At 41.3% G+C, this 15,758-nt stretch overlaps 1 protein-coding gene across 1 annotated transcript in view; it reads left to right on the plus strand.

Annotated features, from left to right (window-relative positions):
- Positions 1-206: 206 nt before the first annotated feature.
- The window catches only part of PRIM2 (DNA primase subunit 2), a 78,839-nt gene continuing 63,287 nt past the window's right edge, over positions 207-15,758 (plus strand). Inside the window, exons 1-5 of the mRNA XM_056856682.1 lie at positions 207-363; positions 900-1,003; positions 1,412-1,491; positions 6,037-6,157; positions 14,685-14,780. Of these exons, the coding sequence (XP_056712660.1) occupies positions 207-363; positions 900-1,003; positions 1,412-1,491; positions 6,037-6,157; positions 14,685-14,780 (558 nt within the window). The remainder of the gene's footprint in view (positions 364-899; positions 1,004-1,411; positions 1,492-6,036; positions 6,158-14,684; positions 14,781-15,758) is intronic.

The following is a 15,758-nucleotide window of genomic DNA, read 5'->3' on the forward strand; positions in this document are numbered from 1 at the left end:
GTGTGTGTTTGCAATGTTGGTAAAAACTCTTAAAATTGTAACCTAAAATCTGTATAACATTATTAGGAGATCTCAGCACTTAGAAAGAGACCCACATTTTGTTTTGCATCTGCCCTTGAATTTTAATGTAGAATCTGAATCATTAATATGTGCTAATCCTGTGCTGTGACCATCTAATGTATCTCTTATAGGCTTACTTGGGAAAAATGCAGTTTACTGGAAAAACTAGACGGAAGTTGTCAAGGCTGGCAGGTGATGGACGAGGAGATCTGTATCCTCACAGCCTTCAGTTCTACCTGCAGCCTCCTTCTGAAAATATCTCTCTAGCGGAATTTGAAAATTTTGCTGTTGATAGACTGAAATGTGAGTAACATGGCAGAGTGGAAATGAACACTACTTTGTGCTCTGACATTGAATAGTCTAGCTTATATTTTGGTGCAGCCCTGTTTTATGAAAAAAATTGATCTTCAGTTGTAAATCTTCAGTTGTATGCGGTAGCCATACTGAAGAGAATTTTAGATATATTGAACACATGAACTCATGAAGCTGCCTTCTACTGAATCAGACCCTTGGTCCATCAAAGTCACTATTGTCTACTCAGACTGGCAGTGGCTCTCCAGGGTCTCAGGTAAAGGTATTTCACATCACCTGCTTGTCCCTTTAACAGGAGATGCCAGGGATTGAACCTTGGACTTTCTGCGTGCCAAGCAGATGCTCTACAAACTGAGCCACAGCCCCTCCCCTAAATATTGACTCTATCATTTTTCATAAAAGTATCACTGTAACATGTTTTCTGGTATCTGGTTTCCATCCATTAAGTATAATTTCATATATGAGCTTGATAATTCACTAGCACATTTCAACATGGATGCCAACTTGTTTTTGTTCTTGTTTTGCAGTGCTTAAATCAGTTGAAAATCTGGGTGTGAGTTATGTAAAAAATTCTTCAGAGTACAAGACAAAGCTGGACGCAGAACTTCGAAGACTTAAATTTCCGTACAAAGTAAGTGCAACTAAAAAATGTTAACCCTCTGAATACAGATTTTGTGTTTTACAAGTAGCTGAAATACCAACTGGGTAAAAATGCTGTTCTGCTGAAGTCTGTGACACTCACAGAATTTTGCAGATAGAAAGCTGATTTTTTGAGGATAAACAGCCCCCCACACAATTCTGTGAACTTTAGCGTGGGTTGTAGATCAAGAAATGGGTGCTTGTTGATACCTGTTGTATGCTTCTCATGCTAGGCTGTAACAGTTGTGTTCAGAGACCTTGGTTTGTATTTTTGGTAATGCTGTTAGACCATACTGTGGCATGGTGGCTACCAAATCTCCTGTGGCTCCCCCCTTCTCCCCCCTTCTCCCCCCCCCCCATGTATTGGTACATCAGTAAATGTATGTATTTTTGTAATTAGATGTTGGTTGAAGATGATTATGATGCGAGAAGAAAAGATCACATTTCTCATTTCATACTGCGTCTTGCCTACTGCCAATCGTATGTATCCTTTCGATTTAGTGTGTAATGTGGCATGCATATTCAACGTTATGTGGGTTTTGATGTTTGTAAATGCATATATTTGGAACCATTTACTAGGTGGCAATCTGCAGCCTTTTAAGATAATCTTGCATGCTAGCAATTCTGGAGTGACAAGTTCAGTGGTTCTGTTCAGACATCCTTTCAAATCAAGATTAAGGAAGCTTGAATTATAATAAACCGAAGTTACTGCGGTCACTCTTCCTCCAGAAGCTGTTGTGTTATGTAGACAAGAGTCGCTTTTATGAACATGAGGGTTGCAAGAACAAGAGACAAGCTGACAAATAGCTGTAAATCATGGCTTTACCCATTGTACGTTAGGAAGCTCAAATCACTGTTTGGGTTCTAAAAGCTTTTTTTGTTATACTATTTAAACTATGTTGTTGTTGTGTCTATAGATACAGATCTCAACCTCAAAACGTTATTTATTTATTTACTAAAACATTCATATCCCACCTTTCTGCTTGGTTCAAGGTGGTTTACAATAATAAGCGCTAAAGCTCCAAACAGCTTCACTCAGTGGCCTCATATATATATATTAAGGAGCATGGCCCCCACAATTATTTCACCTAATTGGTTCTGTACCTTCAGTGGAGTCTCTTTGTGTCCGATCAGACAGAAAAGAGTGAAAGCACCGAAGGGGCTCACCCTTAACACCAACTCCATATTCAAGCCAGTAGATAAGAATGGAGGGGTCCACTGCATCAAAGGCTGCTGAGAGATCCATCAGTATCAACAGGGCAACCAAACTGAAATGGGTCAAGGACAAATTTGTCATTCAGAAAACTCTGGAGCTGCTCTGCCACCGCACACTCGAGCACCTTCTCTAGAAAAGGTAAATTGGAGACTGGCCTGTAATAGGCCACCTTATCCCTAGCCAATGAAGATTTTTTGAGCAGGGGGTCTAGTAACTGCCTCCTTCAAAGGCTTAGGGAGGGACCCCTTAATCAGGGAGGAGTTGATGATTTTCCCTAACAGGCCCAATACCTTTCCCCAACCAGATTTTAAAAGCCATGATGGGCCTGTAAATGAGCTTTATGACAAGTTCTATCTGTTTCATCCTGAAGCTTCCACCAATGTTGCTCTAATCAGCTTCCAGTACACTTCATGTTTCCTAGCTCCCTGATAAACCAAGGAGCTGGGAGCCTCACAGAACATGGAAGAGGGCTCCATGCAGCTACAGGGGCCTCCATGGTGTTACTAGGGAGGCTCCCCAAATCCCTTGAGCCACCTGGAAACCAGCAGGATCCATTAAACTCTGAGAGTGGAGTATCTGTATCTGTCAACTGCCCCGTAGAGAGGAGGCAGCAAGCTCAGCCATGCCTTCAGAAGACAGTGATCTGACCATGAAAAGGGTTAAACCTCCAGCCCCCTAATGGGAACACTGGCAAGCTGCTCAGTGCAGAAAAGAAGGTCCAGAGTATGTCCTTTTTCATGCATTGTTCTTATTATAATCTGAGACTCCATGGTTGTTGTGGCGGCCATGAAGTCCTGAGCATGTATGTTGAAATCCCCAAGGGCAGTCATCCTACTTACTTATAAAAAAACTTCATGTAATTAAGCCCCCCCAACCCGCACATTTGAGTGGAACCACAGTTGGAAACAATTAAATGTTATCATAAGAAGGTGGCAGTGGTGGCCAGGGGTGCCTTTTACCAGCTTTGGCTGGCGAGTCAGCTGCCACACTTTCTGGGCAGAAAAGGTCTTGTCACTGTGTTGCATGGCCTGGTAACATGTAGGTTAGACTACTGGAATGCACTGCATGTGTGGTTACCCTTGAAGAGTGTCCAGAAGCTACAGTTGGTACAGAATGCTGCCGCCAGAACGATGACTGGAGTGAATTGTAGGGACCCTGTCACTCCAGACTTGCTCCATCTACTAGCTTCTGGGCCCAATTCAAGGTGCTAATGATAACCTTTAAAGCCCCGTATGGCTTGGGGACAGCGTACCTCAAGTACCGCCTACTCCTGTTTGAACTAACCCGTTCACTCCTGTCATTCTGGGACCCTGAGCTGGGTGGAAAAGCAGCGTACAAATGCTTTAAATAACAAATCACTCTTAGGAAGGCTGGCCTTCCTGAAAACCACCGGTGCGCTTTTTAAAAAAAGAAATAGTTCTGACATCTGTGTTTTCTGATGGGGTGAGTTTGTAATATTTTAATTGATACTAGCTGACTATCATTGGGGATTTATTCCTAGGGACTATACAAATGTAGATATTTTAATTTAAAAAAAATAAATAGCTATAAATGTCCTGCTGTCTGCTTGAGGTAGCTTTCAAGTCTGAGACTGTGTCAGGAATAATTCTTGAGCTAATGTGGCAGTGTTAAATAAAATTAAAAACGGTTCCTCTATTTAGTGGTTCAATAGTGCCACCAAGAGGAAAAAGCTTGCATTGCTCTTACAAAAAATTTTGATTCAGGATTATTTTTACTGCAGCCAAACATCACCAGTTCACTGTGAAAAGACAGACTATTTTTCCAAGTATGAGTGATTAACCTGTTTATCTCATATTTACTGTGTATGCGTCTAGTTACCTTAAAACTATAGCTCCAATTCTGTTAATGTTCCCATTTGTTGTATTATACTTGCACAACTGAGGAAAATATTAAAAGCCTTCTTTAAAAGGATTGGCTGTGTTTGATACGTTCTGTAGGGGTGCTTTTAATAAGTAGAATTGGTGCACTTTGTGGGTTGGAACCTAAGAAACCTCAGAGTGAGTTAATGGAAGGGACATTCGGATTAGATCTAAAACATAATATAGGAGTAAATTATCAGGTGCTTCAATATGGGAAACTGGTGTTAATTATTTGAGTGAGCAGGATAAGTTATAAAAACTACTTCTGGTGCATATCATACATTGACTTTTGCATTGGCATCTCAGTGCAGCAAAACTTGTTTTGGTGTCATGATCTATTATCAGGAGTATTGAACTAAGGGAGACAGAATAGCTTCTACAGAGCAATCCCAAAGAAAGGGGCGAAAGGGGTTTGAAGCCAGTGTGATCCCTGCTCTGATGTTAGTGCTCCTTGCACCAGCTAAAATGGCACTAATGCCGGTGCGGGGCCACTTATGTCAGTGTTGGAGAGCTGTGCGGCAGCGCCATACATGGATGCCGGTGCAGCCACCACAGCGGCATTTCCCTGGTGCAAGGGCTCATGCTGGCACCAAAGGGGGCATTCCTGGGGGCGGGGCTAACTTTAGTCAGCTCCCTGAGCCCTTTGGCTCCGGGAATTCCTCCTTTTGCATGTGTGAACTTGTGCCTTCAAAAAGGGAGATGTAGCCCCATGAAACTAAGCGGAGCAGTTTCATGGGGCTTGGGTCTCTCCCCCCCCCCATTTTCAGCTTTCTGCGCCGAGGCAGCAGGCCTGTCAGGAGGTGGTGTGGCTGCGCTGTCCATGGGCCCACCCAAGCTACCCCCCCTTAGGATTGCCTTGCTAGTATCTCCATTTTGACAGAGAAGCTTGCTCAGCAGTCACATTTCTCTTCTGAACTTCAGTGCTTGTAGAGTTCTTGCTAAACTCTTCCTTGTTTTGTAAATTGTGTGGGTCTTTGGCTTCTTCAGTCAATCGTATGCCCATATATTGCGTGTTTGCTGCTTTAGTTCATTAGAGGCTTTTCAGTGTGCCCAGTTTTTGTTCTGACAAGCCTTAAATGGAATTTATTAGGTCCGCATTCTGAAGCAATTGGATCAGGGTTCCCCAACGCCTACCAGTACTTACTCTGGAGCTCACTGAGCTCTTCAGAAAGTGGGCAGGGCATTTGCAAGGCATGGCTTGTTATTGGCTGCTTGTGTTCCAATGGAAGGGTTTACCATGGATACAATGGCTGCCACAGGAAGTTCAGGAAGACTAGTAAGCATCCAGGTTTGTGGTTCCATTCCACTTTCAGGGTTATCTTCTTTTAATTCCCCCTTATCTCTCCCCAAACTTGGTCTTTCCTTTGTTTCTTTTTATTCCCTTCTGCAATTCTTTTGCAAAGCGAGGAAGATGGCATTGTGCTTGACTATACCTCCTGCGGCTGCTATACCTCCTGGTTCTCACCACCCCCTCAAAATTTGAAAGGTACCCGCGGGTTCTAAAAGTTTGGGAACCCCTGCCTTAGATAATCTCAGTAGCTGTAACAATCATTAATGTTGGAGTGTAGGAGACTCCTATTGTTCAACCGCATGAAGCATCAGAGAGGCAAATGCCTTGAGAAAGGAATACTGAAAATAACTGGTTTTAAAGCAGCAACAAATTGTGTAACATTGTTCCAAGAATAGAAACATGACATTAGGCTGTTAATTTACATTTAGCCTTTCAAAGGAATGATATCTAGATAACTATGCCGTAGGTTAGATCCGGAAGGGGCCCTTCTGTTGACTGAGGAATGAACGCAAGGACTCATTCAATGTACAGAAGACTCCTTTGTGAACTGAGGGTACTTTCTGGATCCAACCCCATGCATTTTAAATCACAATTGCTGAGTTAAATGTGTTTCAGTATGTGTTAATGTTCTACTCTAGGGAGGATCTCAGACGGTGGTTTATCCAACAAGAAATGGACCTCTTCCGCTACAGATTCAATCAATTAAGTGGCCAGTTGGTTGAAAAATTCCTTGAATATGTTAATTTGTCATATGATGCAGTAAGTACCTTGCATTTGAATGTTTCCATGCAATATTTTAAAAAGTAGGTCCTTTAATGAAAATATATGGCAACATGGAAATTCTCAGAATGAGGCTGCATAGTTGAATGAGGCTTGCTAATGTGCCCCCCATAACATAATTTCTGCTTCCTAATAAGTGGTTAAGCTACAGTGCAAAATACAAATCTATTTTGGTCTCCAGCAATACTGCTTAATGGATTTTAAATGTCTTCAAACTGGCTGTCCCTGGTACCAAAAACAGCCAAGATACAGATAATCCACATAGAGACAAATAAGTACATTGATATTAAAAAATGTGTTCCAACATGTAACCAAATCAAGCACCTGGCTTAGGTTCCCCAAAGAGTGTTCTCTCCGTGAGGGTTTTAGTTTTATGTTGCCTTGAGCAGGTCTCTAGAGAGGCGGAGAATAAATTTTCTAAATAAATGTGGCCTCTGGAGACCTGAATGCCAAATTGGATCAAAACGGGTGGAGCACTTCTTCTTTGAATTGAGTTCTTGCTGGCATGCTTTATACCTAAGGTTGTACCTTAGTTCAGGTTATAAAATACATGCTAACAACTCTTTGATTTGGTTGAAGATTTATGATTGATTAGATACCTTACCTCACATGTAAATTGGGGTTTAATATACTTGCTGAAACTTCAGCATTGAAATGAGTAGCTTCTGGTGTACAATGTGACTCACAGTCCTCTTGGTTTTACTAGTTTTCCACATTTGGTGGGCAGCTAACATTTAGAGAAGCTATTAGACTTTTCTAGAGGTAGTTAAGATGCATATCTTTAGGGCTTCTTTCAGCATTACCAGTTCATATATGGATGAATTAAAAACCTTTGTTTATGATAGTAAACATTTTTAACTTTGTTGCATTTTGTGCGAGCTGTGTGGGAACAGGTAATTCTGAATGGTATTATTTGGTTCTGCATCTGTTTCCTTGATTCAGGATAAATAGCTTCTGTTTGGACACTTCTCTAGCTATTCGCTTACATTTAGCTTTATGTACAAAACCTTGATCTACCTAGTTTTCTTGAATTTGGATACTAGACGTGGTTGAGAGTAAAGCTTACTTGGGGGTCTTGTGCAGTTTCTGATTTGAAAAAATACATTGGAAGTTTAGAGAATACTTACAGTGGCCATTTTGGCAATGGGAGACTGAACAAGAGAGCGTTAAGAGTACAGTGCTGATAGCCCTTGTGAGCTGCTTTAAGAAGAAGGAGCGTGACTAAATTTTCTGCTTTTGTATTGGTTCTGAAGGAAGAAATATATGAAGTGGCTGGGTTAAAATGAAGTTTGAAGGTCAGTGTGGCTGACAAAGTAGCCTGACCACTTATTTGGAAGGACAGTGTGGCTGACAAAGTTGTTATAGTATGATACGAGCGAATGGCAAAGGTTAACAAGATTTGTACGAAGGCTTCTCTTCAGTTACACTTTTGTTTCCAAAGAAAAAGGTCAAAGCTCCAATAGCGGATAACCTGATAAACAATACGTGAGAGGCTCCAGTTCAAAGCCGTTAACGATGGCATAATACAATTTCTATCATCCCAAAGGAATGGGGGAAAAAGCATTTCGGCTTTTCCCCTTGAACTTCACTATCTCTTTGTGTGAAGCTGGGAGACTCATCTTAACTATATCACGTAGAGTAGTAAAGTATGTTCTCATCCATACAGACCTTTAAAAAAACTTGCTATGGTGTCTCTCTTAGGCCATTTATGCAGGGCTGTTTCCCCGTGGTCACCACCCTGACTGCTTTGGGGCTTCCTTTTGATTATGCATGCCTTTCCTGACTGTCAGAGGTCGCCTCATGCTCCCTGCACATTTCCACGTGTTTTGCCCATGTTTTCTGGCTAAAACAGCATCTGGAAAATGTGTGGGGAGAGCGAGGTGACCTCTGACGGTCTGGAAAGGCATGCATAATCAAAAGGTAGCCCCGAAGCAATCGCTGGGGTGACCGCGAGGGAAACAGCCCTGCATAAATGGCCTTAATGTGCAGGGTTGGGGTAATGCTGCCACCTTCCCTTTTGCATTGCTTACCCTCCTCTACTCTTAATTTATTGATCATCCTGTTTCCAAATTTCAACTGAGAAAAACAAGACAAGGGAGCCAGCTGCTCTATTTAGATTTGAGGTTTGTAAAGTCCTGATGGTTACATTTTGTTAGTGGTTGTCATAAATCAGGCTTGGAACTACCACCAGAGTTCTGTGTAGAAGTTTTCATTAGATGCATGGACAAATTCTGCTTTGGCTATTTCTGTGGAAGAGAAGCTTCCATCCAGGCTCGTCTGCAGGATCAAGCATTTAAAATGCTTCTCTGTCTTAAAAAAATTACAAAAGCCGCCCGCAGAGATTGTTTCAAGCTCAGATATTACTTAGGAACCACTAAGGGAATAAATGCTGTGGGGGTGCAAAGGGCCGTTTAAACACAGGGGGTGCAATTTGATATACTTTTAGGATTAAAGCACTACAATCCTAGCAGAGGTAGGAATTGGTTCTGACTTTAGTGTCTCAAATTCTGACTGAAGAAAATGTAGTTATTTTAGTGACATACCTTTTTGAGCATAACAGATTTTTGAGTCTCAAATTTAGCATCTCAAAGATCTGAGATTCCTGTATTTTCTGTGAAAGTAAGATAAGGGTATCTGAGTTTTGCCAAACGTTACCCAAGTTAAAAGTTAAAAAAAACCCGGGATATTAAGCACAACTAATAAAATGGAGATTTTTCCTACACCTTCAGTAGTGTAACTGGAATGACTTTGATTTGGAAAATTTTGGTTTCAAAATACCAAAAAGTTTGCAAATTATCACTTTTCACGGCTGCCAGTATTCACCCATTTTAAATGTGGGAGCATGGACTAGAGAGCCTTTTTCTGATCATACCGTCTTAGTAGTCTGAAGCTTGTATCTATGAGGCACAGGCTTGAATTTTACTTTTTGTTACCTTTTACCAATGAAATAGCTACCTGTTGTAATATAAACCATCATGAAATGCAAAGTGTATACTTAATTTGCTGTAAGTAAGCTAGAGCTTTGTAGTTGATAACTCCTGGAAACATTGCCACCCTTTGAGGAAGGGAATTTATTGAATTGGGCAGGAAAACTTGTAAATTAATGTGCACATTGTTACAGTTTTAGATGAAAGAGTGCTTTTGAACATGTGAGCATTGCTTTGGTCTTCCCACTTCAGAAGCCCTCTCCATATATTAATTGTTAAGGGGGGGGCGTCTTCAGAGTGAAAAGGGCATGATTTCTGAGCAGGCTTGAACCTTAGTGCCTGATTTTAGAAAGGAAGCACTACTCTTACAATGAAATCCTAAGCGGAGTTTACCCCCTCCTGGGTCCGCTGAAGTCGATCTAGGCTGCGTTGGAAGAATGCCTTTTTTGCAACTGCATTAACACTTGCTTCTTCAGCAATAATGTTGGGTCCAGTATAACCCCGAGGCTCTTAACTGAGTCGGCAAGGGTCAGTTGAACCCCATAGAAAAGGAGGAGCATAATGTCCTTCAAGACCTCCGCTGCCTCCAGCCAGCATTACTTCTATCATTCCAGGATTTAGTTTCAATTTGGTCGCCATTTAAACACAGCAGCCAGACAGTGATTTAGCACCTCTGCCACAACACTAGGAGATTTAGATAAGGGTATATATAGCTTTGTATCATCTGCATGTTGATGACAGCCAACCCCAAAACTACAAATGATATGGCCCTACATGAAGATGGAAGAGCATGGCGATAGGATTGTGCCCTGTGGAATGCCTCATGATAGGTCCCACATTGATGATAACTGGTCTCCAATGGCAATTCTTTGGGTCTGGTCAGTGAGGAATGATTTGAACCAGTCCAGTGCGCAAGCCCTGATGCCAGCTTCTGCCTCCCGGCACCTAAAAAAATAAATTAAAAAATGGCATGGTCAACTGTGTCAAAGGCAACAGATAAATCCAGTATGAACAGCAAGCGGAGCCATCTCCATCCCATAGGCCAGTCTGAAACCAGATTGAAAGGGGTCCAGGGTGGATGCTATCCAAGTTTGTTTTCTTATCTGTGGCTTAGAAGCTTTCTGTGGGAGCAAGATCATGAGACTACCAAGGCTGGTAGTGTATCTGCTTTGCAAACCCATACCTCTTATGTGAAACTGGTTTTCTGATCATCTGTTTTGTCTGAGAGTTCTGCCTATCTTATTCACAGAACACTTTTGTGAAGTTTGTTTCAAGAGCTCCATGTTTGTGTGTAGTTTTGGGCACATATGGTGTGTTTGGTGTTGGTTTCCCCAAGTTTGTAAAAACAAAGTAATAAAAGTGATTGAAGAATAACTAGTTATCACTTCCATAAACATAATGGAAAGCAATTTGAGAGAGGATACACAATGCTAATGAAGGGTTTTAATTTGTTAATTGTCTCAGTTTCATTAGAGCCAGATGCTGATTATTAACGGAAGACTTAATGAACCCTTCCAAGATAGTTTTTGGTACTTAAAATAAACTCATCAAAACTAGATCAAGATTGCAGTGCAGCTTGTATGGCCAAGATTCAAGGACTTAAATTTTCTAATGAAATATACTCATGATTCAGAGCAGCATGCCCCAGCGTCTAAAAATGGTGAGAAGACTCCAGTACAAATCTCACAGGGGTTCTGTTAGTGACTTTACCCCCTATATTTGTTGTTTTGTTTTCTTTCCAAAATAATTATTCTAAAAGGGAAAGGGGGATGTTAAATAAAACCAAACCATGCATATTGCATCGTACCTGCACATCATATGCTTTTTTAAAGTTAGAGATTCATTTTTAAAATGGGAGGCAGCAGTGGATAGTTTTCTTCTTGGGTGGCCCAGATATCTACACTGTGATGCCTGCTGAGTAGCCATAGGTGATTATCCTGACTTGGTGGTCACTCCAGCATCATATGGTCATTGTAATGATAAAACCAGAAAAGTGTCATCCAGGGGTCCCCAAATTTTTAAGCCTGCAGGCACCTTTAGAATTTTGACACAGGGTGGTGGGCACAACTGTAAAATGGCTGCTGTAGGCAGAAACTCTGTTCAACAAGATGCCCTTTAAAATGCATTGTTTAAAAATATTTTCTTGCATGCCGACAGCTTACCTTCAGTCACACAGTAAAGATCCTTGTGCTGTGGTGGCAGCTATTGCCAAAGCCGCTTCCCTATGATCAGTGGGTGCCATCCTAAAATTTTACTGTACTCTAGGGGGGTTTCTGATAGATCCAGCAATAAAGCTATTCCAGAGCAAGGTGATTGCGCAACTTTTATATGGTGTCGAGGTTTGGGGATGGAATGATGCTCTCGTAGCTAATCTGGAGAAAATCCAAAATCTCTTTTTGAAAAAGATTTTAGCTCTACCCCCAGAACACCCCAGCTGCCTTGTTAATAGAGGAATTAGGTCTTCCTTCTTTGTGGGCACGTGTTCACAAAGCCCTGTTTAACTATTGGCATAAACTGAAGAGAGCCCCAGCAAGCCATATTTCAAGCGTTTATTACACTATAAGCCTAAAAGATCCTGCATGGTCAACCAGATATATTTAAATCCATCAATTATACAATCTACCAGATGCTGTTCGTGAGACTTCCCAGGCTGACTTCAACTGTAGGGCCCAGATATAGAGACATGATGCAAAACTTGATAGGCAAGTCATATTAGTCTCTACATTTTCATTTTGGTTCAAATTAATTAAAGTAGATCATTCTAGAGCACAATACTTGTCTAAGTTCACATTTTTAAATTTACGAACAGCCTTCGCATCTATTACTTTTCAAACCATGCAAATGGCTATGCTTGAAGGGCGCTATACTAAATACCAGTTGCTCAGCGTCTATGTATTTGCGGAGTATCAGAGGAGCATGCCTATTATTTTGGGTGCAGTGGAACATGGGCAGGATGGTGCTGCTGCAGTCGTCTTGTTTGTGGCTTCCTACAGGCACCTGGTTGGCCACTGTGTGAACAGACTGCTGGACTTGATGGGCCTTGGTCTGATCCAGCAGGGCCGTTCTTATGGAGGTTCACAGTCAGAAGATATTTGCCATTATTTGTTGGCTTGCCCACTATACTTTGCACCAAGGCAAAAGTTTTTAGAGACAATTCTGGCCAATCTGGTCCAATGTACTGTGATGGAGAAAGTCTTATTTCTCCTTACAGATATGGAGCCAGTTGTCTCTTACAAAGTTGCTCTCTTCGCTTTAGCCACAAAGAAAATCCGGGCCAAATTGGGCCAGAGTACTAAAACATAATACAACTGAACTGTAAATTCTATTCACAAGTGGTTGATGTGAAGTGGGATCTTCTATCCACAAATGTGAATCTTATGTAGGCAGTCGCTTAAAACTTGAGACCAAAATTGTAACAGGCTTGAGATTTCAGTATTAGGGTTTCTTTTATTTCACAGCTATGATACCAAGTTCTGAGTGGTTATAATTTTCATTTTATGTTATTTAAATTCTAGTTTCTTGAATGTCAATCTTTTAACAATGTTCTTTGTTCAGTTTTAAAATAAATTCCGATGGGTTAGAGCAGTGGTTTTCAAGCTTTTCAGCCCTCCCCGGTTCCTCAAACTCAACCCCAACCCTATCCAACAACATAGTTGAAGGGGCCCACCTCTAGCACCCTCCTACTGCCCCCTTGCCTCTTAGTGCCCCCCGAGGTAATCCCCCCCAGGGGGTGGTACTGTCCACTTTGGGAACCACTGGGTTAGAGTAACAAATCCTGTGAGTTTTAATTTGTTATTAAAGTCTAACTTTTATCAATGATTTATATATATATCTCAATAAAATGTTTCACTCTTGTTGATCCTGAACCCAAAACAATTTAAAAAAAAATCTGCATGGCCAATCAAATCTCCAATGGAAGTCAGTAGCCCTGCTAGACAAAAGCCTCACCTGGCCCTGCTCACATTCTAGGCACGCACCAGAAAAGTTGTTGGCAGATGCCCTGGTTCCCACGGGCATCATTTTGAGGTCCCCAATATAATATTTTTGGCAGTTTGGGGATAAATGGGGTGATATCTACCGCCTCTTTATGGTATCACTCAGCCTCAATACTTTCAATATCATTCTTAGCCAATGGACATCAGGGGTCCTGCACTTTGGGTGGCCCGTCAACCCATGGCCCCACTACCTTAAAGGAGGAGGAAGAAAAAAAAGAACAACAAGTTTCTGCTGCCGTGTTCATCTATCCCATTAGGGGCTTGGGCAGCTAGTTTCCGGTGGCAGTGGTGGCTCCCACCCATTTTGCACGTGGTGAGGGCAACCCCTTGCTTGGCCCCAGCAGGGGGATGGTAATGTGGTGGCAGTGATTCTCATGTGCCAATCTGGTTTTTGCCCAGGGTTCCAGTATTGCTAAGGCCAGCCCTGAATAACTTCCTGTTGAATTTTCTGAATCACATGCAGGCTTCGTTCAATTATACACCAAAAGCATAGTACATGTCCAGTTCTATTGCTGTGGGAAAGTTCTTGGCCTGCATGTGAAAGATCGCTGTATTCTAAGGAGTAGAGTAAAACTCAGGTTATTATGCTGTTACTGTAGAAAGCCTATTCCTTCACCTCTCCCAACCTAGTCCTTGCATTGATTGCTTGGAGGCAGCATGCTAATCTGTCTATTTGTACTTAATTCAATATCGGTGGGGTTTTTTCATGTATATGTATCAATTCTGTGAAGCTTTATACTTCCTAGTCTAAAGTTAGTTTACTGGATGCCTACAAATCAAACTACTACAAAACAGAAAAGGGTGCTAGAATAATGTTGTTTAGATTTTTTTTAAACAGGAAGAGCTGCTATTATTAGGGAGTAGAGCAGTGAAAGAACCATGATTTGAACAGCTAGATTACTTGAAAAGTAATTTGTATTTTTTAAAATTGTCCACTAGGAGGTGGTTGTGGGAAATGTACGGGGAATATGGAAAAGACTGATTTCTGTGTTGTTATACTTAAAAAATGTCCTTTCCTGTGACAAACACTACTGTTACAATTCAATCTTAAAAGTCTTTTGGCTGTTCATTCTGAAGGCTTGAGGAAAAACCTGTAAGAATAACCTCTTAAGCCCAAAGATGCTGGTCTCTTTTCCCAGTTCAGCTTTGTCACTCCGACGCTGCTTACCCTATGCATAAAGCTCTTTTAAAATGTTAATATTGCATTAAAATTAATGTGGAAGGTGGATTCAGCTTCTTGAGTACCCGAGAATCTGTGATCAGTGGGTCAGTGAAAAGAAAGCATCACTTCTAATGATGTTTCCATTATGGACATTCCTTCTTTCATTTGTAATTTTTAATTCTCATGTAATTTTACTTTGATAGCATGACTGTCTTCTGTCAGAGTTAGCTTGGATGTCTTGCTTATTTTCATATGGTCATCTTAAACACAGAAAATATTAGAAAAGAGCAAGAGTCCAGTAGCATCTTAAAAACTAACAAAAATATTTTCTGGCAGGGTATGAGCTTTCGTGAGCCACAGCTCACTTCTTCAGATACAGAAAATATTGCCAGTGATGAAAAATACAACTGCTTTTATTTCAGATTGATGCAGCTGACAAGGCCAGCATTGAAGACAAGTTAGTCAATTCGACTCCTGGCTTCAGTATTAAAAAAGTACAGGAAATGGCATTCTATAAGGTGAGTGAGCAGGTAAAGGTGAGCCAGGGTGGTACAGTTGTCAGCATGTTGGACTGAGACCAGGGAGTCCTGAGTTCAAATCCCTGCTTGCCATAAAACTTAACTGGGTGGCCCTGAGTCATTTATTTTCTCTTTCAGACTGACCTACCTCACATGGTTGTTGTGAGACTAAAATGGAGGAGGAGAGAATCACGTACTCTGCCATGAGGAAAAATCAGGGTTGAATAAAATAATTAAATTATCAATCTCTATAATTTGAAACTGCTAATATATGTACAGATGAAATACTTTCTGTACATGAAAGTAGATCATTCATGTCTTTAAAAAAGCTTATAGGAAAGTAGCTTGTGTGGAACAATTGTTCTCTGTAGGGAAAATAATCTCTCATCCCCCCCAACCTGTTCCTCAATCTTACCGGTACTATGATTTCACTTTAGACGTCTCAAAAATTAATGACTGTATTCAACAGTGTTCTGTAGCAGAAAATAGACCACATAGCTTTGAGCTTGGATTGGGCTTGATAAAACTTTGATTAAATAGTGGCTTTATGCAAAAATATCCAGTAGCATGTGAACATATTTCCCCACAAAAGAGTATCTGCTTCAGTCTTGTTCCTTGTGCATAAAGTGAAGGAGGTACTTAAGTTCTTTGTGATGCCACAGAGCTAAATGCCCTTGTTAAGACTCGTGTTTATTAGGTACATAGAATGGATCCGTAGAACAGCCAATAGAGCAAGTACATGGGAAGGATTTCTGCTGCTTCCCTCTTCCCACTATACCTCACCACCCAAAGCCATTCTTGAGGGCTGGTTGACTCTTGGGAACAGTAGTCAATATGGCATGGGATGGGATGCAACCAGAAGGGGGAACTGGCAGAAGTCTTCCCCCCCCCTATTTGTGCAGCCTTTTCTACAACTTGTGCAAGGAGCGGTGAAGTGTGATTTCTCCAGGTATCTCCATCTAATGCAACCCCTCCCCC

Source organism: Euleptes europaea, chromosome 10, assembly GCF_029931775.1.
Source record: "Euleptes europaea isolate rEulEur1 chromosome 10, rEulEur1.hap1, whole genome shotgun sequence".
Lineage (NCBI taxonomy): Eukaryota > Metazoa > Chordata > Lepidosauria > Squamata > Sphaerodactylidae > Euleptes > Euleptes europaea.